Source organism: Podarcis erhardii (assembly GCF_964252035.2).
Source record: "Podarcis erhardii genome assembly, chromosome: 5".
NCBI lineage: Eukaryota > Metazoa > Chordata > Lepidosauria > Squamata > Lacertidae > Podarcis > Podarcis erhardii.
In genome coordinates, this window is record NC_138509.1 from 61885949 (window position 1) to 61912717 (window position 26769).

The 26769-nt window shown below is 40.8% G+C and overlaps 1 protein-coding gene across 3 annotated transcripts in view; it reads right to left on the minus strand.

The window, feature by feature from the left end:
* Nucleotides 1-466: 466 nt before the first annotated feature.
* Nucleotides 467-26769, minus strand: part of ARMC8 (armadillo repeat containing 8) — a 59151-nt gene continuing 32848 nt past the window's right edge. For 2 of the 3 annotated variants that reach the window (XM_081863513.1, XM_081863511.1), the window contains 17 exons: nucleotides 26363-26422; nucleotides 22301-22381; nucleotides 18411-18486; nucleotides 18212-18302; nucleotides 17077-17137; nucleotides 15422-15622; nucleotides 14817-14912; nucleotides 12352-12434; nucleotides 10889-10970; nucleotides 9492-9578; nucleotides 8172-8264; nucleotides 7732-7881; nucleotides 6209-6304; nucleotides 5425-5520; nucleotides 4836-4908; nucleotides 3273-3366; nucleotides 467-2532 (listed from right to left, as the gene is read on the minus strand). In XM_081863513.1, coding sequence (XP_081719639.1) covers nucleotides 2499-2532; nucleotides 3273-3366; nucleotides 4836-4908; nucleotides 5425-5520; nucleotides 6209-6304; nucleotides 7732-7881; nucleotides 8172-8264; nucleotides 9492-9578; nucleotides 10889-10970; nucleotides 12352-12434; nucleotides 14817-14912; nucleotides 15422-15622; nucleotides 17077-17137; nucleotides 18212-18302; nucleotides 18411-18486; nucleotides 22301-22381; nucleotides 26363-26422 — 1554 coding nt within the window. In that variant the 3' untranslated portion in view covers nucleotides 467-2498. The remainder of the gene's footprint in view (nucleotides 2533-3272; nucleotides 3367-4835; nucleotides 4909-5424; nucleotides 5521-6208; nucleotides 6305-7731; nucleotides 7882-8171; nucleotides 8265-9491; nucleotides 9579-10888; nucleotides 10971-12351; nucleotides 12435-14816; nucleotides 14913-15421; nucleotides 15623-17076; nucleotides 17138-18211; nucleotides 18303-18410; nucleotides 18487-22300; nucleotides 22382-26362; nucleotides 26423-26769) is intronic. The other variant, XM_081863512.1, reaches the window with a different exon arrangement.

The window sequence follows — 26769 nt, forward strand, 5'->3', positions numbered from 1 at the left end:
AAAGTAAATACACTAAATGGATAAAAGTACAAAGATTCACAAAATGTTTAGGAGTATGTGTACCCCTGCGTACCCCCCAGAAAAAAAGCACTGAGAACGAGTATGAACAGCTTTGCGACATGAATCAAACTTTGTTTTTTAACTCTGTTCTACATTACAGCACTCCCCAAGCATTCAAAGCATTTCACCACCCCAAATCATGAAGACATTTACACAATTGTGACTCCTAGTTTCTCAGCAACTATAAACAAAGCATTTAAAGTAAAAAGCAATAATTTTCACTCTGTGTGTCAACTTGTAGTTTTATGACCCCGAACATCATGACATTTAGAAGAATTTGAGATGAAGCTATTTATCCTTAGAATAGTTGTCTAAGAGACTAAGTGTATAGCTGAGTTTGACTGCCTTTCCTAAGACTGTAATCTTTCCTTCAAGTCAGGAAAAAAACCATATCAATAGGGCCAAGTCATTTTAAATATGTTCTCCAGTAAAAGGTCATTTTTTATTTACAGTGTTTTCTATTTGTACATATTTATAGCAACATCAAAAAAGTATTCACAATGCTTCACTGAGTGCAAAATGCCACTTCATTATCACCTACCATCCTAATATTTCACCCACCTTTCCCCAACATTACCCAGATTGTCTTAGCATAGTTTATATCCTTCTCGCACATATCGGGCCACACTATTAAAAAGCAACCTTCAAGTGTGAAGATGAAAATTTGCACATCTCAGCTGTATTCAACACAGTTTTAGGCATATCTATATTTCAAAGTAAATGGATATGCATATGAGTGATGGAGGCATGACAGCAATATCGGAAGTGCAGGTGTAATAATAATCCAGAGTGCAAAAGCAGCAGCCAGGCTAAGGGAGCCTTCCCTTCTTCCCACCCCTTTATTTCTAAGGAGTGGCTTTGGACAAACCCGACAAGGAAGTGATTTTTCTCAGTATTATTAAGGCTACAATCACGTTAATGACTTAAATAAGGCTTTATTTCTGAGGTACTAGTTGGCAGGTAGGGACACACCGTGCAGACCTGCAGAAGTCCAACCCCAACAAGCTTGTAGCAATGACACTGAGAAATGGCATCACTTACTACTATCCCTGAAATCACTATTACTTGCCTTTCAGGGTAAAGCAATACATTAAAGACTTATATAAAAATTCTGCTGTTGTTTTGTGGCCTCCTTTCAGTTTATTAACCTTCCCAGCCAGAAGCCCTAACTCTAACCTTTGCTTTGACTATAAATGCGATGTGCCTAGTTATTAATTATAAATAAAAGTTTGGGATGACCAAAGCTGGTGAGTGAAATGAGATTAGCCTCTGACTGGTTCTCTTGTCCCTTGACATGAACAACTTTGGACTGAGCCCACAGAAAACTTACTGGTGAACCAAGAGGCCTGAAAAAGATAGTAAGCATTTTTGCAGAATTGAAAACATCCTACTAATCATTTTGTACTTTTGCTGGAGGAAGCGTTTTGTCCCATCATCATGCACCTCTGGAAAAATAAAAAAGTAAAAAGATTTGGTGTCTGTTTTTCACCCAGATCTTCTGTGGGGTTGTCCTCTCACGTTCATCACTGCACGGTTTCAAACAGCAGCCGCCAGTTGTTGTTTTTTACTTTAATCAATCTACCATCACAGCTTCAAGTCATCTAAGAACAATGCAGAGCTTTTTTAACAAGTGTAATTTCTCGGAGGCAGCAATGGCACTGGCACGGGACTGTATTTTTCTTGCTGGGTAACCCAGCAGGTATGATTTCCACAAATTCAACCTTGGTATCAAGTGTACTTAAGGCTCCACCTTGGGTTCTCTGAATTTTGCTTTCCCAAGTCCAGGGAGCTGGCGCTAGTAACACACGGCAGTAGGAGGCTAGCGTTAGTCACATTACATGTGCTACCAGTCATCTAGATGTCACTTCATTTTGTTTCAAAAGAGGAAGTACAGGTACATTAAGCTGAGGTTTAACAAATGCATATATTTTACTTAAAAACATTCATCTGATCAAAATAAACTTCATGGGACAAAACTTTTTAAATAACATTTCAATTCAAATCGTATATAATTCTTTAAAGTTTTCATACAGCAAAGAATGGTTAACCCTTGAAAATCTGTAGAAAAAACACAAAAAGGAAAACAAAAGCTCTGAGGTATCACACCCACCCAGACACAGCCACAACTGGCTGTGGTATAAGCAGAAAATTGTAGGCCCAAAGGAAAAAAGATGACTGATTGTTCTAGTAGAGTTCAGGTAGCTCAGGAAAATAATCCCAGAAGAGTCCTCTGAGTAAAGGAACTACCTCAAAAAAAGTCCTCAAGTGCATTGGAGACCTGATCACTTAAACTGCTCCTGCCAAGCAGCTCCCTGCACCTGAGAGAAATGCAGCCCAAGGTGCCTTGTGCAAAAGATAAGGAATTAGGTGCGGCTATTTCCTGTAATTCCTTATTATATAGCTTTGAGAGTTGTACAGACAGTTCGACTTGTCTTTGATCATGCAAGGTACTGCTGGAGTGCTGTCTTTGCCCTGTAAGGAAAAACACTGTCAGCTACTGGGATGACAAAAGTATACTTATAAAATACAGGATCTTTAACAGTGTCGCTATGCAAATAGCCAACTGGAGTGGTGGAAAACTGAGTCAATGAAGTTTCTCACAAAATTAATCAACATTTCTTCTGAAATTCTCTAATGGCCTGTCCAAAAAATTATTTGTTTCCTTAAAAGTTTGTTTTGGACTGAAATCAACAACTATAAACCAAGAATCCCAACAGTATTTCAAGCAAGTGACTGCTCTAGGAATCCAACAATACTTCAGTTAAATATGATAAATAGAGGAATAATAGAAAGGGATACTTCCAATAAAGCAGGCTTTTAGATCGCCCTTTAATAATCTGCACTGCCCATTTGCAGTTTGTGGAGGCATAAAGACATGCCAGAAAGGTATATAAATTTCAGCCTTTGTTTGAAAGAGGAAAAGCCCAAATTCCCACAGAGAACTTGTCCTTGTAGGGTATGAAATCAAAGTTAAATCTTCTGTGATATTTCGGACCTGTTGATTAAACTATTTTTGAAAGACAAGGGGCAACTCTTAGGTTTGCAGGAAAAGTAAACAGTAACAATATCCCATTTACAAGAAGTGCATTTTCACTAATAGCTCTGCACAGTCAAGTCCAAGTATCTAATCTTATCTGCATAAGACCACTGCAATGAGTTTTAAAAGTTACCAAGCTCCATAAAATTTGGTTTTGGAATAGTTTTATACTTACTTATCACAAAGATTTGGATCTGCTGACTGACTCAATTTGTGTAGAATATCTACTATTCCAATATCTCTGAGTTTATCCTGACGGTCTTGGGAACCTAAGACAAAAACACTGCATATTGTTAATGATATGTTCCATGCAGTTTGTCAAGAACAACTAAAAAGTTGCAAGGAATGCAATACAATCCTATGCAAAGAATTCTTACAGCCAGAATACCACTTAGCTCCAGCTCCCACGTGCACACACAAAAATGCAGTATCTTATCCCATGTGTTCACTATGTGAATGAGGGTTAGGAGATGAGGACCTTCTTTAAAGTCACCATCAATGAGGCAAATCAGTACCAGAATGCAGGGCCTTCTAGTGGCAGCCCCTTATTTCTGAAACTCCCTTCCAAAGGAGATAAACCAGATCTGTGTCACTGGGCCAGCTAAGAGAATTGTACATTTTGCAGTTGCAGTTTACTGACTTTGAGAATTATAAACTTACAATATTATTAATTTCCATACACACTTGACAGTTGATTACAGTAAATGAAATAAGTGATCAACAGCTTCTTGGAGGAAGGTGTAATATAAAAAATTTAAGAAATAGAAATGCATTTTACTCTTCCAATAAACAATAGCTATTCCATGCTTCTAATTTAGGTATTTTTTTTCTAATCTCCAGTATTTGGCATATATGATCATTGCTGTTGTAATAATGAAGGATAATTATTGATAATTCCTATTTAACAAAAAAAAAAAATCAAGCCAATAATACTACAATGTCCAAATTCAACTATACAATAATTCTGTAGAAAGCATTTCCTATATTTAACTAATGTGTCTTATATGTGACTTAATGTGAACAATCCTAGCACAGATGTGGATCTCAATATTGTGTTGTATCTAACCCTGCATGAGTGGAGTTCCATCTTTGCAAAAGGACCTTCCCTTCCCTTCCTCTCCTCCTCGCTCTGCAGCACTGAGAAGAGGAAAGGGAAGTCTGCTCTGTGCACAACTGCAGCACTGGATACAATGCAATGGAACTACTTAGTGCTGCATATTCCTGTGAGCAGATTTATATCAGAAAGAATTTAGCTGCTGCAAATCAGCCTCTGCTTGTATGCAGCATTTGGTAGCCCTGATGAAAATCTTAACATGAATGGCTGCTTTTGCAACACTTCCATTTTCTGAAGACAGTGCAAATATGACTCCAGACTCAATATCTTGATTTCTTCACCTCAAGATGTTTCATGTTTCAGTCATAATTTAGCTACTGGCATTTCCACATTACTTTAATTTTCCCCCAGTCAGTATGTCTTCATAACTTCCCTTGGTATCAAGGGAAGGTGAATATGGTTGTTTAGTTTACCTTTCTTTTAGTCTACTCATCCCCATACTGAGATGAAAATGAATTCCACATGCTAAACAGCCTATCTTTGTTTCTTCTTACATAGGCTAAATTGGGGGCACCCCCCCCCCTGTGAAATTAAGAGTCTTTCAATGGGTTTCCCTACACCTCTGGAAGTAATATACAAGGTTTGAAAAACATTTTAGGGACAACACAGGTAAGTATATTTTACCTTCTTCTTCATTCCATATAAGATTAGATACACAAAACATGGCAGCCAGCTGAAGTTTAGCATTCGAATGACTCTAAATATGAACAGAAAGGGGTTTAGATATTAGAATTAAATGTTTAAAAATGTGTTGTTTCTCTCAAAATTACCACCCTTCAAGCAATCAGAAATAACATTCACAGCGTGAGGAGGGTACTACTGCCCTTCAAGAGGAGGGAAAACATTACTAAGAGGGTGCATCTTGTGCTCTGGAAAATTCTGCAGACAGCTGTTAAGTTCCTATTGTGCAACTAAATGAAAGCCACAAAGAAAATCAGTATTTCACTCTGAACTATTAAAAAGGTAGAAAACCCACCTTTTTAACTGAACATATGAAGCTGTCTTGTAGTATGTCAGACCCAGCTACCTGAATCACTATCTGAACTAGCAGCAGCTATCCAGTCTCAGATAGTGCTCTCAAGTCCTATCAGAGAGCCTTTTAAATGGGAGATGCCTTTATGTTAGATCACATACAGAAGGTAACACTGAGTTGTGGCCCCTACGCAAAGGATTTTGTATATGGCAGAAATGCCTGTTCAATGAAATTACATACCATGTAATATTTTATTTTTTGCAAGATGTCATCATTTGTCATAATAAGTTCTTTAGCTGTTGTTCCATCTGCTATGTTGGCAAGTATACATAACGTCTAGAGGGGGAAAGGGGAGGACAGAAATAAAAGGCATTGAAAAAGCAGTCAATTGTAAAGTTATAATGACAGTTTCAATAGTTACTTAACTGAGGCCACACAGTGTACCTAAAAGTAAAAAGTAAAAAGTAAAAGCACACTATTTTACACCTCCTCTAGAGATCCCTTGCCAGCCCCCACAATGGGTTCAGGATGAAAAGGGAGAGAGGGAACTTGCTCCCTGTCCCATTTGTCCCTTGCAACTATCATCAGGGCTTGCCTTAGGCCTCCCTCCTTCCTCACATCTCTCCCTATAGCTCTATAATTCACTGCAGGGTTTTGTTATTTTTACTAGGTTTATTAGCACACTGCTTTCTTTCTTAAATTCCTGCCCCAGCGAGCTAAGAGCGTCAACCTGCTTATTTCCTTTTGCTGTCTCAACATTTCCCTGGCAATATGTATGTCAGTTTTATAAATTTTGCCTGTGGGATATTTTTTTTCTTAAGAAGGATGAGGAACTCTTCAGAACCCTTAAATCTTCACCTGCAAGGTCCGCATATCAGGAAGTTACCAATAAGATTTGTGCAAACATCCTTAGAATGCTCACCAAATCCAGGTTTTCTAGACATAATATTTCTTTGTTCAACAAAGGTATACACCATCCTGCCTGTTATGTTATATATGTATGATCAATACAAACAATGCATACCTGTTCTTTGACTTCTACATTGTGCTCTCCTTCCAAAATGAGGGTCACTGCTTGCATGATTTGCTTCCCATGAGTACTTATTATCTGATCTATGTGCTGCCAAGTTTCAAAATATAGATTAGCAAATAACCAGTTTTTTAAAAGTCAGACAAATTACTTTTTTTTTTTTTTTACAAAAAACAAAACGCCATAACAGAGTTCTTATTGCACATGCACTTGAGGCTGGGCTTCCCTCGTGCTTGATCTGGAGGCTGCAGTTAGTGTATTTGGCAAGGATTGTCATAAGGAAATGTTAATAATGCTGGAAAACCACACCCCTCTACCGTCAAACAAATCCTACAAAGTACATTTAACAAATCAAAGGAATTAGAAACTTCTCCTAGAAACTGGATGAATTTAAAAGTGGGATCATTATACAGAACTGCTTTCTAGAAGCCGATGAGTTTTTTTAGGTTAAAGGAGATGACTTTAAAAGGGATATATAAAGGTGGTACACACAAAAAAATTATTCAGCAGACCCACTGAAATGATCATGACTAAGTAACAGCCATTAATTTCAACAAGTCTACTCTGAGTAAAGTTTAGTTGAATGCCACCCCTAAAGTCTAAGTAGCACTTCGTTTAAAGAATAAAATTTCTCACAATCGAATTAGTCAGATCTGGAGGTATTGGGTGGCATTCTAAGTATAGCCAAGGAGATCAATTCCTCAAGGCAAGCATTTCTGTTTTCCTGATGGAACAGCCTCCTCTCTTCTTCCCCCATGTGCTACTCTAGGGGTTCTCCTGACCCTCCAAGAACTAGGGGGTGGGGAGCAGGTGGAACCGAGGGAGGAAAAGCCCTGCTGTGCTAGTAGGACTCATTGTGCTGGCTCCTGCTAACACAAGTATTGGGTTGAATCCAGCTCATTGCTTATAAAGTTTTAAAACTAATCTGGATAATTTCATAAAGCGTAGCCTGTGGCAACTTTTATTCCCATACCTAAGAAGATTTTTTCTGTTTAACTACTGTACGTTTAAGATCCCTCTCAACACCAACGTTCCATGAAGGATCCAAGTGAGCAATAATCATGTGTAATTTGGTGTGTCGATTAAGATCATATACCAGTTCAACAACAATTTGTGCTATTTTTCAGCATTCTACCAATATTTCCACAGTCTCAACCATGGATCTGTAACAAGTCAAAGATTAAATTCCTTTGTATTTACAGCCTGATTCACGAAATACTGCATCTCGCAAGAATGATCCCTCTGTTTATGACTTTCAGCTGAGAAAGCTTTTACTCCACAAGGCTCAGAGGATGTGGTACTAGGGATTTAGGAAACACTTTGCTCTAGTCATTGCCATAGCTTTCTTTATATTGTAGGTTGATCAAGAACTATTCTCAAGCTGTGATGAAGGTGAGTGCTGTGACCTCACTCCAGTGCCAGGTGTATGTAACCATACAAGTGATATCAATTTAAAGGAACTGTCCACTTAATACTTTAAAAAAAAAATCAAAATGCTGTTTCATTATTTTACTTACTGGGCGAGTAGACAAAAGATTTCTAAGTAGTCCCAATGTCTTCATTAGTACATTTACATCAGAATCGGAGAGTAATTGGAATAATTGCTCTGTACTCAAGCCTCGTAAGATGTCTGCTTTGATCTTCTGTTCTGCTTGAAATGCCATATTCTAAAGACAATAGATAAAAAATAATCATCCCATTTTTTTCCACAAAAGGACACAATTTCATTACAAAGACTGTTGCAATCTGCTACATACATAGAAACAATTATAATGCACAAGGAATGTACAAGGAACAGCAAGCAAGTTTCTCCATATCCTTGAAAACATCCTAGGGCTCAACAAGACTTTTAGTTTAAGATTTTCCCACTGATCCCATTTTCAATATAATTGTGGTGTCATCTTGGGGAAAGGAAACAGGGTGCAGCCATAGCTATCGGATTAACATTAATTCTTACCATTAAAGCCCAAACTCCATTCACCCTCAAGGCAAGATTGTCGCTCTGGGTTAAACTACAGAGAAGTTCTATGGCTCCTGATTCTAAAATAGGCTATCAGGACAAAAACAAAACAAACAAAACCACAATCATTTTTTTATAACTCAGTTATAAATTTGCCATACATGCATATACAATTATGCTACTTTTAGGTGCCAATCCATAAAATGCACACTGGTATTTAAGTTGTTTACTTGCAGTTTGAAGATTTATCACACAGCTTAGAAATACAGTGGTACCTCAGGTTAAGAACTTAAATTTGTTCTGGAGGTCCGTTCTTAACCTGAAATTGTTCTTAACCTGACGTACCACTTTAGTTAATGGAGCCTCCCGCTGCCGCCATGCGATTTCTGTTCTCATCCTGAAGCAAAGTTCTTAACACAAGGTACTATTTCTGGGTTAGCAGAGTCTATAACCTGAAGCATCTGTAACCCGAGGTACCACTATGGGGTGATAACCAACTAAGTTGTGCTAAGAGTAGATCAATTAAAATAAATTTAAGTGACTTTAAGTTCATTTATTTTGATGGGCCTGTGAAGAGTATGGCTAATGATGGATATCACTCATGATATAAATGTAGCTGAAGCAGGTGGGTAGACTACCAGAGAACTGTTAGGATTCTTGCTTCGTGTTTGCAGTCATGGGATTGTTTTATCACATGACGGTGTATGTTTTCATTCCACAGCGTGGGAAGTGACGGAGACAAGATGTTTGGTTTACTGTGTTTCCGTGATGTGGGACTATTGTTCTTTGCTCTCTCTCTTTGCTGTCTGATGAGAAAGAGAAAGGAGCTAAGTCAGAATGCTCCAAATGTATTATATGTAAATAAAGTAATTAGCCAAAATGCTGTGCTGCTGAGTTTGTTACCCAGACTGCTAATACTCTGCTGGTTCCAAAGAATGCCAATGCCTCTTGACATCCGTCGCTGTGATGTTCGGTCTGGAGAAAGCTTTTGAAGCTCCTGAACAACCGACCAGGAGGGAGAGAACGTGCCAGTCGGGCACGTGTCTCTGCCAGGGTCCTACATGCGAGCAGTGCCATATCATCCATTAAATTATATTTAGCAGCATTAATCTAGGTGCTGAACAGCCTGGTAAATCAGGGCTTTGATAAAAAATACTTCTACAGTTGGAAATCAAAACTGGAAAGGACCACAAAGACTTCAAATCCCAAGAAAGAACTCTATCCACATCAGTCCAGTGCCTGTTGATTCAGGACACACTTTTTATGTCATAAAAAGTACATAACACCAATATATTTTTCTGGTTAAAAAAACCAAACCTCTTTGCTTGGAGAAAATTCCAAGAGAAGATTGCATAGAGTGGAAGATGCTACCACTAAGATTTCATCTGGAGCATTCTGTAAAACCTAAGGAGAGATGGAAGGAAAACAACACTATTATTATAGTGCAGAGTCTAGACCTGGTTGTGGGCTGCACCTCACCTGAAGCTGAAGATGGGGGACTTGCAAGTGCGTAGTTCCACTGTCCAAAATACAGGTAAGTTATCTGTTTTGGATAGGGCTGCACCTCACCTGAATATTCAGGTATGTTAGTCTGGGAATACTGTACTCCTTGATCTATTATTGTCATTGGAGGCTCAAATAGGCTTGGTGACCAGGATGTCTTTTTACTAGCTTTGGCTGATGACCATTATTATGACCATTCCTGGACAGGGATAGCTTGGCAGCAGCAGTCCATGCACTGGTAACCATGTGTTCTATGTGGGCCTGCCCTTACATTTGGTCTGAAAACTGCAGCTACCACAGAACGTGGCAGTGCCCTTGTGGCCAGGCCAGGGTTGACTTCCATCAACAAATTAATATCAGTTAAAAGACCTGAACTTGCTGCTAGCATGTTACTAGGTCAAATTTAAAGTTTTACTGCTAGTGTATAAAGCTTTAAACAACCTAGGACCAGCATTATCTGAGAGATCATTCCCACCCCCCCACCCCGCAATATACCTACCCCTTCACTGTGGTCATGCATTGAAGCCCTCCTTGTGGTGACACACGCACTGGAGGCTTATTCCATGATGGCAGTGTAGAAAAGCACTGTTTTATGGACCCCACTGCCAATTTGAGTTACACAGGCTCTGACATTATCCAGATTTCATCCAATGCAGAAAAGCTATTTCTATAGGCTTTCTCAGAAGGATGCTTTGATTTGCAGGCAGTCTCTGACTACTTTTTCAGAACAGTTTTACCTGGTTTTATATATTGCATTTTTATTGTTTTATAAGGTAAAGGTAAAGGGACCCCTGACCATTAGGTCCAGTCGTGACCGACTCTGGGGTTGCAGCGCTCATCTTGCTTTATTGGCCAAGGGAACCGGCGTACAGCTTCTGGGTCATGTGGCCAGCATGACTAAGCCGCTTCTGGCAAACGGAAATGCCATTTACCTTCCTGCCGGAGCGGTACCTATTTATCTACTTGCACTCTGACGTTCTTTCAAACTGCTAGGTTGGCAGGAGCAGGGACCGAGCAATGGGAGCTCACCCCGTTGCGGGGATTCAAACCGCTGACCTTTATTTCATAATATCCTAGTAAAGTACACTCCTGATTGTTCAGTGGCAATCAAGGCTTGCTGTCAGTGTCAATCAGTTGACAGTGAGCCCTTCTGAAGCTGTCAACTTATATAATAAAGAATAAACACAATTATTTTTCAAGCATACACATACCTTCATTAAAGGTTTCCATACAGCATGGTCTTGGAAACTAGTTCGGAGCTGCTGCACGGATCGTGACAAACTGTGCAAACATCTGCAAAAGAAAAAATGTAGCATTAATTACAAGGAAGCCTTTTCCAAGGTTCAGAGGATCCCTGTTCAATGGGGTGAGGACAGAGAGAACTTTTACCAGCAGTAACTCAGTTTTCAGAAGCCATTGCCACCCAATTTTCAGGAATTCCCCCTTCCTTTCACCCACTACAGCCAGGTCCCTCAACCCTTAAGAAAGGCTTTTTGAGTGGCAGACAGAGAGAAGAAAGGGCAAGAAAGTCCACTTCTTCCATACTATTTCAACAAGTTTAGTGCTGAAGCCAACCAACTTCCAAGGTAATTTTCATTCCTCAGATAACCTTGTGAGAAATGTTTACAGAAAAGGTAATAACGCAAAAATTACTGAGAATTATCTGAACATTAATTCATCTTGCTTTTCAAGCCATAGTTATTGTGGATTTGTAGTTTTAAGTGTTTTAAAATCAATGTATTTCCTAGCTAATGAAGTGAAAAATAGCAAGCCAAAGCACCCTGGATGTACCGTATTTTTCGCTCTATTGGACGCAGTTTTTCACCTCCAAAAATTGAGGGGAAATGTGTGTGCGTCCTATGGAGCGAATGCAGGCTTCTGCCATAGCCGCGCGCAACCCCTCCGGCAGGGAGAGGCTGCACGGGGCTATGGCTTCTTTAGCCCTGCGCAGCGTCTCCCGGCAAGGAGAGGCTGCACGGGGCTAAAGGGGAAGCCAAAGCAGCGAGCGGGATCCATCCCGCTCGCTGCCTTGCCTTCTTCCATAGCTGCGCGCAACCTCTCCGCAAGGAGAGGCTGCACGGGGCTATGGCTTCTTTAGCCCTGCACAGCGTCTCCTGGCAAGGAGAGGCTGCACGGGGCTAAAGGGGAAGCCAAAGCAGCGAGCGGGATCCATCCCGTTCGCTGCCTTGCCTTCTTCCATAGCTGCGCGCAACCTCTCCGCAAGGAGAGGCTGCACGGGGCTATGGCTTCTTTAGCCCTGCGCAGCGTCTCCTGGCAAGGAGAGGCTGCACGGGGCTAAAGGGGAAGCCAAAGCAGCGAGCGGGATCCATCCCGCTCGCTGCCTTGCCTTCTTCCATAGCTGCGCGCAACCTCTCCGGCAAGGAGAGGCTCCACGGGGCTATGGATTCTTTAGCCCTGCGCAGCCTCTCCCGGGAGGGAGCCAAAGCAGCGAGTGGGATCCATCCCGCTTGCTGCCTTGCCTTCTTCCATAGCTGTGCGCAACCTCTCCGGCAAGGAGAGGTTGTGTGCAGCCTGTACGCTGCTCTTTGGGGCTGGGGGGGGGAATATTTTTTTCCTTGATTTCCCCCCCTAAAAACTGGGTGCGCCCTATGGTCCGGTGCGCCCTATGTTGCGAAAAATACAGTAAGTCTACTCACATAAGGTAACTTCATACCTGACTGCAGCTAAGCGCACCTTGATGCTAGATTCAGACAAGCCATTCACAATCCGATCCATCATATTTTCAGTTTCAATTATCTGAGGGAAAAGTTATGAAATCAAATCAGTTAGCTGGAACATGTGGCAGTAGAATAATTCAATCTCCAAAACAGAACATGGCATCTAGTACATTTAGCTCAATATTCTAAATTCTACAGAGAACATATAAAAATGTTAACTGGAAAAAAAATGTTATTTCCCCAAAATAGAAATTTCTGATGGAAATGTTTCGCACCTGTACTATGACACTTAGTGATGCAGATTTACATTTTAATATGTATAATATTTTCACAATATTTTTGGAATATTTTCAGCCATCACCTTTTCTTTTTTTTAATAATATTTTCTATTAAGTTTACATTTTACCATAATCACAATCCATTAAATAATCTCATCACCAAAAACATTGCTCAAACTGAGCTTCGACTTCCCCCCACCCACTCTCTGGCTTTCATAAATATTCACTTACATCTTAGCATTTCTATAACCACCTATTTACCTTCTTTTTATCTTAATAAATTTTACCTTATTAATTGTAAACCAGCTCCCAATATTAACATTACAAAATATTTTAACTCAAACCTACAAACATTTTCAGATGTTTACAATGTTCTTTCATATATTGTATAAATTTACTCCAGTCCTTTCAGCCATCACCTTTTCATATGAAAAACTTCATGTTGCAAATAGCACGTTTGGACACAGGCTGCGACCATTTTGCATAGGCGTTCCATTCCTGGCTTCCATGAGCATCAGTGGAGCAGACATAAGTCCACCTTGCCCTGTTCCGCCCTCTTCCAGGTCCAAAAGGACCCGCAGGCTTGTGGTCAGGCATCAATTTGACGCGTGCAAAAAGGTCACCACTTAGACTATGTTTTCTTTGTGGCAAAGAATGTGGTAAAAAGGTAAAGGGACCCCTGACCATTAAGTCCAGTCGTGGCCGACTCTGGGGTTGTGGCACTCATCTCGCTTTTATTTGCCAAGGGAGCCGGTGTACAGCTTCCGGGTCATGTGGCCAGCATGACTAAGCCACTTCTGGTGAACCAGAGCAGCGCACAGAAACGCCGTTTACCTTCCTGCCGGAGCGGTACTTATTTATCTACTTGCACTTTGACGTGCTTTCGAACTGCTAGGTTGGCAGGAGCAGAGACCGAGCAATGGGAGCTCACCCTGTCGAGGGGATTCGAACCACCAACCTTCTGATCGGCAAGCCCTAGGCTCTGTGGTTTAACCCACAGCGCCACCTGTGTCCCTAAAGAATGTAGTAGGGTCTCCTAATTCACTTCCTTAAAGTCACATATCTATTTGTGTACAGAGTATTTCCCAGATAGTGAAAGAGTAATGTTCCATACCAGGGATGGTAACCTGTCCTATCCCCTCCACCTCCCCTTAAGGGCTGCACTGCCTCAGGGGGAAGTGATCCCAGGGCCACATACCAACAGTGGGTGAGACCAAAGTATGTAAGGATACACCCTACTTAATTACTTAAATACTTACTTACTTACTTACTTACTTACTTACTTACTTACTTACATTCATATACACCCACATACACACACACCTTTGTCTCCATTACTACACACTGAAAAAGCAGTGCCTCCCTCCCTCCTTAGGCAGCTGCATCACTGTTTCCTACTTATCAGCCAAGGGAGACTTTAGGGAGGGGAGATTTATGTCTCCTTTTCTCACAATGCATCCCTAACAATGCTGCTCAGCTAACTGGAGGGAAATAGCGCAGCGGCTGGAAAGAGGGAGCAATGCCTAGAAAGAGAGAGGCAGACCAGCTGGGAAGGCTTTGCAAGAAAGACATATCCCACAGGCAAAAGGTTCGCCACCACCTAGGAAAATGCAACACTTTCTTCACAATGCTCATTTGTTATTTTTTGCATGCTGTTTGAGTGTCAGAAGTTTCTGTAGATATTATTATATTAACCAGTAACAAGCGAGGCACACCAATGGAAATACTTTCCCTTCTTAGAGTGTACTCTCCCACCCCAACCTCACTGGATATGGTATGATTCCACATTCATACAACTTTTCAAGAGTGACAACAGCAGAATGGCTATCAGCTGCTAAGAATGGTGACTCTTATATATATCTAGACCCCTGCCCAATAATGATGCAGAAAGTTACGGAAAGGTAGAATAGCAAAGAAGGGTTTTTTTAATGTGTCTTGCGAAAGTGTCTGAAGGTCAAAAAAAATCTGGGGACTGACTAACTAAGGATGGAAAGCAAGTTCAGTAGAGTTTAAACAAGCAAGCAAAAGACCACCAACCTGTATCTCAGTGTACTAAGTCCTTTGCCAGGGACACACAATCACTGTACTTGTCTGGAAGGTCAGGGCAACTGCTTTGACTAGACTGTACCACTTCCTGTCTGCAAGCTATTGGTATTGGAAAATACATTCACGCCAAGACTCACCTTCTTTCTTATATCTTCATCATTTGCTCCAAGTGCAGCATAGAGCTTGAATGCAGCCTGGCGCAGTTCATGAGCATGCTTTAGGTCATGATCAAGCTATTAAAAAAATAATCAAATTCAAGTTATACTTAAATTGCAGTCTTTTGGCTGTTGATAGAACAGTGCCTATTTCCAATGTCTAAGTAACAAGAGCGTGAAATAAACCAAAGCCTTGGGCAATATACTTTTTAGGCCCCTTCCGCTACCACCTATTAGAGTCACATTTGCACCTGTCAATGTTTGCTGCATTTGTACCAGTGAATACTGTTCACAGTTTATACAGCTAGGACTATATTCTGTGTCTTGCCCCAAGTAGTACTCATTCTGTTTTGTTTAGTTATCCAGTTAGGATCTTACAAAGAACATACTAATTACAACACCAAACAACTCAGACAAAAAGGCATTTGATTACATCAACAAAGAAAACTGGGATATCTTATACCTCCTTGCATCTAATTATTAGCCAATCAATGAGAACTGAGTGCTTAGCTACTATATATTTTAATTTTTCACATACAATCTCCCCACATACTTTTGGGAAGTTTCCAAATTTATTGAAGACATACCCTTTTTATATCAGTGATGGCACTCACTGAACTTGGATATTTGAAGTAGTCAGCAAGCATTGCAATAAGGTGGTCAGTAATACTGGCAATTCTTTGTAGCTCAATATCTGCTTCAATCAAATAGGCAAGAGTTTCTGCTCCATCTACTCTCTCCTCTAGTAGCCTCTCCTTACTACACATCCGCGCCAAACATGGTAGTGTCTGGAAAGTACAAAAACTATGATTATTATTTTGAAGTAATTAATCTATACATGCTTTTGAAATTTGTTAGGTTTGTCATTTAGATCAACTTTCACGTAAAAAAGACATTTTCTAAGCATAGATCTTTGCAGAGATCTAGACAAGTCTCTGTACAAATGCAAAATTTAAAATAGCTACTGCCATTAGTGTTCCTGCACTATCAAAGTAACTTGTACAAACAATACAAATTTATATGCAGCTAGGAACCTGCAAAAAAATTAACTGTCTAATATCCACTTAGACTTGCCAAGGTTTACTTGATCTGCCGTACACAGCTTCATGATTTAAAGGCCAAATGACTTAGCACTAAGATGGAACAAAGTTATCCAAAAGCAAACTGGTCAATAATTCACTTATGGTAGTGGTCATAGGGACTGAAACAATCTACTTCCCCTGCAATAACTTTGAAAAATAAAGTGACACCAGAATGCATGGTAATCTCTCTCCTACAGGGAGCCTTCACAAAATCAAGACCAAGACAAGTACTAATCCTTAAATATTAACAGATACAAAACATGATTTATCTACTACGGGCTTGAATTTAACGACTGGGCTGCTAGCCACAGATGACTAGGCTGATGGAAGAAGGATGGATCTGTTCCAGCCATATTAGGAAGGAAAGCCCTTTCTTCTGTGAACACCACAAAACTGTGTGGAGTGGCAGAGAAAGAATACATCACTTCGCCCCTCCTTCACCCTTTTGCTTGGTACAAGTTTTTTCTTCTTCTTGCACAACCCTGCGCATTCCTGATCTAGTGAACAGAACCCAGAAAGGAACATATTTTTTGTTCTGGTACAGCAATGTAAGCGAAGTGCAGAGGAACAGGGGTATTGGTTCATGTTCTGGCACCATCCAGAATAGCTGCTGGAAGAGGGCTATAACCTACTCTCCATACAACATCAAATGCTTTTCAAATTGCCCTTTGTATCATTCAATCTACCCTAAATTCCTCAGTATGATCCCAAGGCTGCTCCATTCCCAGGATGGAGAGCATCTCACATAGGCAACGACTGTGCAGCAGAACCATCATCCAAGGCAGTGTACTCAGCATAGTGAACTAACTAACTTCTAAATCAACTTGACTTTAGTCAAAACCTGAGAAGCTGATAACGGTATGTTGTATGTTGTACTGATGATACATATGCAACTTTAAAAACAAAAACTAAAAAACCCTTCCGCTCCAAAAAACTCTTCACATAGAACACATTGCTGCAGTCCATACGGTTAACAAGGACAGGCCAACAGAGGTCAAGAGAAAAGAGGGTGTATATTTCATAACCATACTACCAAAAACTAGCAGCTGCTAATCACCACCAAGTAGCAACAGCTTTATTAGTGCTTCCTAAATTCCTAGGCGGGACCCTGGTGCAAAACACAATTTGTCTAAGTACAGCTATATGCTTAATCAACTTACCTTTAACACAATGCAGGTATCATCAGTGCGAATTGCTCCAGCTCTGCACATGTAAGTAAGGCTACAATGAAACATCAAAATGCTGATTAACTGACACATGTAGTATATACAGAGATTTTTTTAAAAAAATCATTAGAAGGCTTACATTAGAAGGCTTATAACAGGTCAGAGAATTTGTTCAGCTAGCCCATACAGTCTATTCTGACTACCAATGAGCCATCAGAGCTTTAGGCAGAGACAGCCCACTCCCATTACCCCCTTTAACTGTAGATGCCAGTTACTGAAGCTGGAACTTTCTTCATGTAAATCTTCTACTCTACCACTGAGCAAGAGCCCCTGTTGGTAGTGTCATAGTAGTGTGAGTGATCAAGTGGACACAACTACATAGTTTAACTATGCACTCTGTGAATAAGTACTTTGTTTTGTTGGTCCTGACTCTTTGCAACATTCAGCTTCACTAGATGTCCCCGAGTTCTAATGTTATGAGAGGGAGAAAAAATGCACCTGTGTGTGGATCCAGGAGCATTTCAGAGAAAGCTACCATCAGCATCCCACCTAGCAATCTAAAGTTCACTTCCTGGGCCTCATAACTACATTTGCCCATGTCATTGTGCCAACATGCACCAAGATTGCCAACTCCTTACCATGCTATCTAGACAACAAGCAACATCTGCAACCTTCACATTAGGTGGCCAATCTGCATGCCCAGGTATTTAATGCTGCTGTTGTGTGAGCAGAACATAATTCTGCTTGCAAAAGTAAGTCTTTCCCTTCCTCTCTTGCCCACCTTCAGCACTCCTTCACACCCTTATCTATTCCAGAGGCTTGGAGGATCCTCTTGAGCAGTCCCACAGTGAGAGTGGAATACAACCCTTTGATTTTGCTAATTTGCTGTATGGGTTGACATAGTTGTGTATTCATAATTTCTTGTGACAAGTAAATATGTGTAGCATTTAAAGCAGGCTTCCTCAACCTTGGCCCTCCAGATGTTTTTGGCCTACAACTCCCATGATCCCTAGCTAGCAGGACCAGTGGTCAGGGATGATGGGAATTGTAGTCTCAAAACATCTGGAGGGCTGAGGTTGAGGAAGCCGGATTTAAAGTGTTACTCCTTCTTGAGCATTATGAATATTACCATTTGGCTGATGTGAGCTGCATTTCAATAGGCTTATCTCTTTGTAACATCTTCACAAAAATCTGTGGTAATAGTTCTCCATCAACCAACACTGAAAATGAGAAAATGGAAGTGTCACGAATTAACTAAATTGTAATTACTTAGCAAAATTGCAATTACTTTGTGAATTTGTATATTGACAGCAAAGTGCTCAGCTCACCATTTACGAGAGTCAACGAGACCTGGGGGTTTTCAAAGGCTAGAACTGCAAAGCATTTCAGGGCTTGCATTCGAACCTGTATAAAAACACACATTTATAAATTTATGTTTTATGTAAGGTCAGTCAAAGCTACTATCACTTAAATATTTGTCAGAAGTCCACTGAAAATGTGGTGCAAATACGGAGGAAGTTCTTTAAAAAAGCTAGGAGGGTTAAGTGATTAGAGCCACAGTTCTCAAACTGGGAGGGAGCTCTGCCAAAACAGAATCTGAATGATCGCTAGAGCAGAAATCATCTTCTCCTTCACTCTGAAACTTTTATGCACTCCAGTTTGTGCAGAATAAGTGCTCACCCACGTCTTCCTGCTTCCTCCCCAATCAGTATAATGAGCGAGTCTCCTTTTTGCTGAACAAGAGTTAACACTGCCAGTCCCACGTTCTTCATTCTCCTCCCTTCCATTTGACATGCTGCAAGGGCCTGTCAATCAGCTTCTTCTTTGACTCTCTACCCTCCCTTGCATCATAATTGCATTTGATACTTGGGCAGTTACTTTCCCACATAATGTAAACAGGCTCAGTGCAGCCTAATTTGAGAAACGACCTTTTGCTACTTATAATGAGTCAAAATAAAATGCCCACAAGGTTTCTCACTGCCAATTAATATAAGGCTAAGCACACAGGGGATTTTCACTTTCCAGAGCTATCAGGAAACCCCCTTTTTAAGGAAGTGTAACTTTACGAGTCAACGTCTAAATGCATTGAACAGAACATATTTCTGATTAAAACTACAGGATGTTCCATTCCGAAAGAATGCAACAGAAGCCTTAATATTTGGAACTTGCAGAGTATTTGTATCCAGTGAATATTTATTATACAATTTGTAGCACAGGTCCTCACATCCTTTTACTCAATTTACAGATAAAATCAGAGTTGCCAATGAACTTTGTATAAAGCCGATTTGGCTGGTTCAAAAAGATAATAATAATAATAATAATAATAATAATAATAATAATAATAATTTATTATTTGTACCCCGCCCATCTGGCTGGGTTTCCCCAGCCACTCTGGGCGGCTTCCAACAGAGATGAAAATACACTAAAATGTCACATATTAAAAACTTCCCTGAACAGGGCTGCCTTCAGATGTCTTCTGAATGTCAGGTAGTTGTTTATCGCTTTGACATCTGATGGGAGGGCATTCCACAGGGCGGGCGCCACTACCGAGAAGGCCCTCTGCCTGGTTCCCTGTAACTTAGCCCCTCGCAGTGAGGGAACCGCCAGAAGGCCCTCGGAGCTGGACCTCAGTGTCCAGGCAGAACGATGGGGGAGGAGACGCTCCTTCAGATATACTGGACCGAGGCCATTTAGGGCTTTAAAGGTCAGCACCAACACTTTGAATTGTGCTCGGAAACGTACTGGGAGCCAATGTAGGTCTTTCAAGACCGGTGTTATATGGTCTCGGCGGCCGCTCCCAGTCACCAGTCTAGCTGCTGCATTCTGGATTAGTTGTAGTTTCCGGGTCACCTTCAAAGGTAGCCCCACATAGAGCGCATTGCAGTAGTCCAAGCGGGAGATAACCAGAGCATGTACCACTCTGGCGAGACAGTCTGCAGGCAGATAGGGTCTCAGCCTACGTACCAGATGGAGCTGGTAAACAGCTGCCCTGGATACAGATTTGACCTGTGCCTCCATGGACAGCTGTGAGTCCAAAATGACTCCCAGGCTGCGCACCTGGTCCTTCAGGGGCACAGTTACCCCATTCAGGACCAGGGAATCCTCCACACCTGCCCGCCTCCTGTCCCCCAAAAACAGTACTTCTGTCTTGTCAGGATTCAACCTCAATCTGTTAGCCGCCATCCATCCTCCAACCGCTTCCAGACACTCACACAGGACCTTCACCGCCTTCACTGGTTCTGATTTAAAAGAGAGGTAGAGCTGGGTATCATCTGCATACTGATGAACACCCAGCCCAAACCTCCTGATGATCCCTCCCAGCGGCTGCATGTAGATGTTGAAAAGCATGGGGGAGAGGACAGAACCCTGAGGCACCCCACAAGTGAGAGCCCAGGGGTCTGAACACTCATCCCCCACCACCACTTTCTGAACACGGCCCAGGAGGAAGGAGCGGAACCACTGTATGACAGTGCCCCCAGCTCCCAGCCCCTCAAGACGCTCCAGAAGGATGTCATGGTCGATGGTATCAAACGCCGCTGAGAGATCCAGCAGAACTAGGAAACAGCTCTCACCTTTGTCCCTAGCCCGCCGGAGATCATCAACCAGTGCGACCAAGGCAGTTTCAGTCATAGGAAGCTACTTTCTACTAAGTCCTTTATACTTCTACTAAGTCCTTTATACTTTCTACTAAGTCCTTTCTACTTGTCCATCTAGCCTAGTATTGGCAATTCTGACTGGGAGTGGCTCTTCAGGGTCTCAGGCCAGTCTTTTACTACACTTGCCACCAAAACAACCAAACTCTTCCAAGAGGCCTCTTCATCATAGCACGTCCCCAATAATATCTGACATGGACCAGGTTCCATGCTAGGAGAATGATCCAGAACTATTCTAGATGACATGGAATGTTTTCAAACATTACGAATGGTTATCTAAGTAATTAAGCTAATTTTTGCAGGTTAATTTTAAAACTGACCAGGGGAAGCAAATAAAGACCTTCCTAAAGAATGATGTGCTGGGAGATGCCAAATACAGAGTTCTCCCTGCACAGTCTCCCAAGCAGCATGAGGCGGGGATTTACTTTCAATCCCCTTCCTCCATTTCCCTAAATATTAAACATATACAGTGGTACCTCGGGTTACATATGCTTCAGGTTACATACGTTTCAGGTTACAGACTCTGCTAACCCAGAAATAGTACCTTGGGTTAAGAACTTTGCTTCAGGGTGAGAACAGAAATCATGCTCCGGTGGCACGGCAGCAGCAGGAGGCCCCATTAGCTAAAGTGGTGCTTCAGGTTAAGAACAGTTTCAGGTTAAGAACGGACCTCCGGAATGAATTAAGTACTTAACCCGAGGTACCACTGTACTTGAATTCAATAAAGTACAACTTTATTTTCTATGTTTCAGAAAGTTAACTTTAAGGAGGTCTAGTTTTCTTTTATTACTTCATGTTATGTACTAAGTAATCGTCTTGGGCCAAAGTTATTCACTGAAGGTAGAAATGACTCAACTCAGTATACACTTTGCTTTGAAGAATTTAATTGTTTGAATCTTTTCTTAATTCTGCCATTGGCCATTTCTGCCATATAATTAATTTGTAATTTGAAGTTTCAGGCACTAATTACCAGTGCCTGTTAAAACTATCCTCTCCCAAGGCACCTGATGGAATAAGGTGAGCTGGTTTGCCATGGTTTCTTTGTTGGTGATGTTCTGAGTAGTTCATCTTATTTTTGCTTTCTTTTTGGAGGTTGGCATCCTTTTCAATGTTACAAGGTTAATTGCTTATAACCATTTTAAACATTTCTACATTTTAAATTTGTTGCAAGTAGTTGGTATTAGGAGAATAACAAAACAATTAAGTAATTATTAAGCATGCTACTTCATGACAGGAATAATGTTGCCAGGAAGAAGCCATCAGAGATATTTCTTCAGCTTCACTTTCCTCTACCCATTTCCATTATGTTCCCTTCTACTCTCCCACTTTCTTCCTTTTTTACGCCTCTCAAGTATACAACAGAAGAGCCCTTTATAGGAAAATATGCTTTGTGATGTTTCCCCATATCTGTACACACACACTGCTAATAGTGAAACGCTTGCCGTCTCTTCTGTACCAAAACAGCAGCTTCTGTTGCACTTACTTCTTATCTCCAGCAATAATGCTGCATCAAGATTCAAACTAATGGCTTACTTTATAGAATAGAGGTTATATTAATGCCTTACTTTATAAGATGTAGAAGTTAACAGGTGAGCAATATTCTGCACTGCTCCATGGTTAAACAGGACTGTCTGATGGTCTGGACCCTATTAAAAAAGAAAAAAGCCATTGCTCCTTAAATGTAAAGGGAGAAGAAATAATTATTTACTGTACATAATGCATACTAAATTGAAAGGTTACTCATTTTCCAAGTTTATTATTCTTCATTCCAAGCTAAGAATAGACTGGATTTTTACAGCATCTTCCAAAATTGCTACCAAAAGAGTCAAGCTAAATTTTAAAGAAAGAATCCAGCAACTCCAGTAAGGGCTAAGATGCAGAGTTTTCTGTTGTGCTGCTTTTCCATATAAAGTAGCAGCCGATCTGAGGGGGGGCAGTGGGCCAGAACTGCAGGGAAATGTTTAACCCTCCACCAATATCCCAGGAAACTGCCCCCCCCAGCTGTAATTTGCTATGGAAAAGTAGCTACATGGCAGCTGGGTGGTGGTGGCAGCTTGCATTAGAAAAGCTGTGGTAACTGCTAATTTAAGATGAAAAAACCTGAGACACATACCCATAACGGCACATTTAATGCAATGTGCAGTTTAGCTGTAACAAATTTCGTTCAGCAAAATTGTGCTCTTTCTCATATTAGACTCAGAAAACATTTATTTTCTTTTTAATCAGGCACTATAAATTATTCAATTTTTGTATTTTTAAAATACATGCTTGAATCCAAAGTTGTCTCGAACAAAGTGCTGCCACTCTCACAAGACAGCCCTGCCAAATTCTTCCAGTTTTCCCTTCCATTGTAGGACACACACCCCCATTATCGATCCCATGCTACAGAGTGGCTTCAGGGGAGCACAAGGGGTGGAGGGGAAGGGAGCCAGAAAAGACAAGCTGTGCAAGTGGCCCTTCATTCTCTGGATCCAACCCATACACCAGACGTCACACGGTACAATGCCATGGATTACCACCTCCTGTGATGTTGAGGTACCTTGAACCCTAAGGTCTGATGCTGCAACAGAATCAGACCCTCAGCTTTCCGTTTATTGCAGGAATCAATTCTAGCTATAGTGGCTAGAAAGAAATTTTGATGGCATGGCATATCCTACAGCAGACACCACGATCTAGTGGTTTACTCTGAGTACATGAGATTTTGGGTGAGCAGAATAGCTTCTAGAACCCCACAGGCCATTTTCTTACTTGTATTTTAATATCCTGGTTTAGTAATTCAAGAATGTACAGACAGACTAGGAGTTGTAAACTGAAGAAGAGATCCAAAGTGCTTTGTAAGATGTGCATCTCAAACAGACAACTGATCATTCCAACTTCAATGACAATTAATTTTCATAACTCTTTTGTGTCTACTTTCTGATAATGCTTCCCCTCCCCCAAATGTAATGGTAACAATATAGAACAGGTGACGATCCTCCCATTTTTTGTGTCTAAAGTGGAAGCTCCCAGCCTTTAAAGCTGTGCACTTCTTGGGGATGACAGCTGGGCATCAGAGCCTAAAGAAATATTTCTCAAATACCAAACTGTGGTTGAACATGACGAACAGTAGGCAACTCTGCTGAAACCCTATTACTACTAAGCACTTTGCCCAGCAAAGTTTATCAGATCCTGGATGGGCTTGAACTGTTCAGAGAAAGGGGGGGGGTGTCTGGCAGTGGGTGCAATTTTTGGAGGAAATAGATGCAGAATACATGTCCATGTGTAGTCTTAGCAAGCTTCATGAAGTTAGTAAAGACAACTGTCAACTGGGGACACAAAATACTGCAAAAGAAAGCTAAATCCACAAGATGGAAAAAGGAACACAGATTGCAAGAACTTTGGGGGAATGTGAGAAAAGAAGGCCTTTGAGCTGACAGAGAAGCAGCAAGGAACAAGGACGGACAGGCATATATATACTGGGAATATTAAAGCATTTGTATCCCGCCTTTCCACTGAAAAATGCTTAAGAAGGTTCATAATTTGCAATTCCCCCCCCAAATGTCAGATAGTTTAATAAACCTATCCCCCCCCCCAATGAAAGGCACAGGCAATAATCATTCTTCTCACGTGTGTCTTACATCTAATATAGAATGGGAAGCCTGTAACAGAGTTTAAACTCTGCAGGAAATATCCTGCCACTTCGCCTACCAATTGACTTTTAAAAGCAGTATTCTTAAATAGGAAGACATGAAAAAAGGAAGAGTCAAAAGAAATCCCAATATATATGAGTATAATTAAAGTATAGTGTTGTCCATTTGTTGTTTTTATTCTACACCCTATGATATTTTACTTATCTGTGGCATTTTATATGTGCCTGTTTTGTTCATTTACAACTTTATTTTCAACCCATCCTTTTAATAATGGGTTCATGTATTTCCTTTCTCTCCCTCCCCTCAACAAGTCAGTGTTTTAGATATTGTAAAGATTATGAAAAAGTTCAAAAATATAAATTTATACAAAACAGTCAGATTTTAAAAAGCAGAAAATTGCATTTGAAAAACATGGGCAACTAGATGGCCTCAAACATACTAGTCATCTTTTCACCCAATTCGTTTTGTTGCAATAAATATCAGAAACCAAAAGATATGCAACTCCAATATGGTGGTGGTGGCTGCTTAAAAAGAAAAAAATGTTGTTTGGCTAGTTTATCTTTCCTGTCTCTATTCCTTCAACCTCATCCTAGAGCAGGCTTCCTCAACCTTAGCCCTCCAGATGTTTTTGGCCTACAACTTCCATGATCCCTAGCTAGCAGGACCAGTGGTCAGGGATGATGGGAATTGTAGTCTCAAAACATCTGGAGGGCCGAGGTTGAGGAAGCCCGTCCTAGAGTATCTTTTTAAACAGGTAGGTTGTAAGCCTATGGCTGGACTTCCACAAAGAAGCTTCGCCCTAACTATGTTTTTCCTTGATGATCACTTGTAATCGTGTAAGAATATTTTACACAATATGACTGAACATAAATTATAAAAGATATGCCTAGTCCAATTTTTTATGATGCAGATAAACAATTAGATTTCAGAAAGACAAGGTAAAATACCTATTCACCTCATCTGAAATCGAGGCCCTAATTATGCTACTTTAAACCAGGGGTCAGCAAACTTTTTCAGCAGGGGGCCAGTCCACTGGCCCTTAAACCTTGTGGGGGGGCTGGACTATATTTTTTGGGGGGGGGGTGAATGAATTCCTATGCCCCACAAATAAACCAAAGATACATTTTAAATAAATGGACACATTCTACTCATGTAAAAACACGCTGATTCCCAGACTGCCCATGGGCCGGATTTAGAAGGTGATTGGGCCGGATCCGGCCCCCAGGCCTTAGTTTGCCTACCCATGCTTGGCTGTAGTCAAATTAGACTAGTGCAGTGTTTCCACCAGTTTCCATCACATCCATTTTGCCACCCCACAACGATTGCCCCTCTCCCAACAAAAGGATTAAAACTTTAGAATAAGTTGAGGATGTTTGATTCCTCGGTTCTGCTTTGTGTTCAGAGTCTAATGGATTCTCATAATGGGATAAGGGAAGAGTTTCTTCCCTGGCCAGTTGACTACTGAACCCTCCCACCCCAATTCTGCTTTAATGTGCAATTAGGTTCAACTGACTGAGTCACCCAAAGTCATTTTCCGTAGAAACCTACAGAGTGATGTAAAGTTCTGCTCTATTTACAGTACATTGTGTGGGGAGTTGATAGCTGGAGAGTCTTGGCTTGAGGTTGACAATTTGAACTTTATGGCTATTTGTACTCTTCTGGTACTATGAACATCAACACCCATACTACAAAAACCGGCCCTACTTCATATACCACTCAACAGTGTTGTTTTTGCCACAATCCTCTCATAAGGCTGGTGGCTCCAAATCAGAGCAGCAAAACTTTTCTCTTACTATTAAAAAAATATGACTCGATTAGCCAATAAAATATATACACAAGATCTGGCTCAAGTAAAAATCTGACGTTATGCAACAAGTAACCAAGTTAACAGCTGTGAAGAATCTGGACTTTTAAGACAGACTTCAGCTACTACCACTGACAATTTGTTTAGATAAAATGCAATTAATATACCATTTTGAAGGAGGAAAAAAAACTTACATTGGCACATAGAAGTGGCTGAGGCGAGGATTTAAAGCCGCAGCTATGCCAGTGTCGGAGCTGAAGAACAGATATTAAAAGATATAAAATTAAAGTCAAGTATCATTTTCTCCTTTTTAACCTGCAACTTATCTGAGTACTGTGGGCCTAGCTCCCTTCCCCTACCACCCCGCCTCCCCACATGTTCTCTCAAATATTGATTTATAAACTGAATTTTGATCTTTATCAGATGGATCTATGTCCAGTATTTTATACAGTGGACCAATCTAGGCCCCTGTGTGCATTCAGGAACTACTACTGAATATACAAGACAGAAAAACATTTCTATAGAAAAAGAGTACATAAATTTCAAAAATCAGATATACACAGTGATTGAAAACTAGTGTAAAGGCTATGAAAGGGAGTAG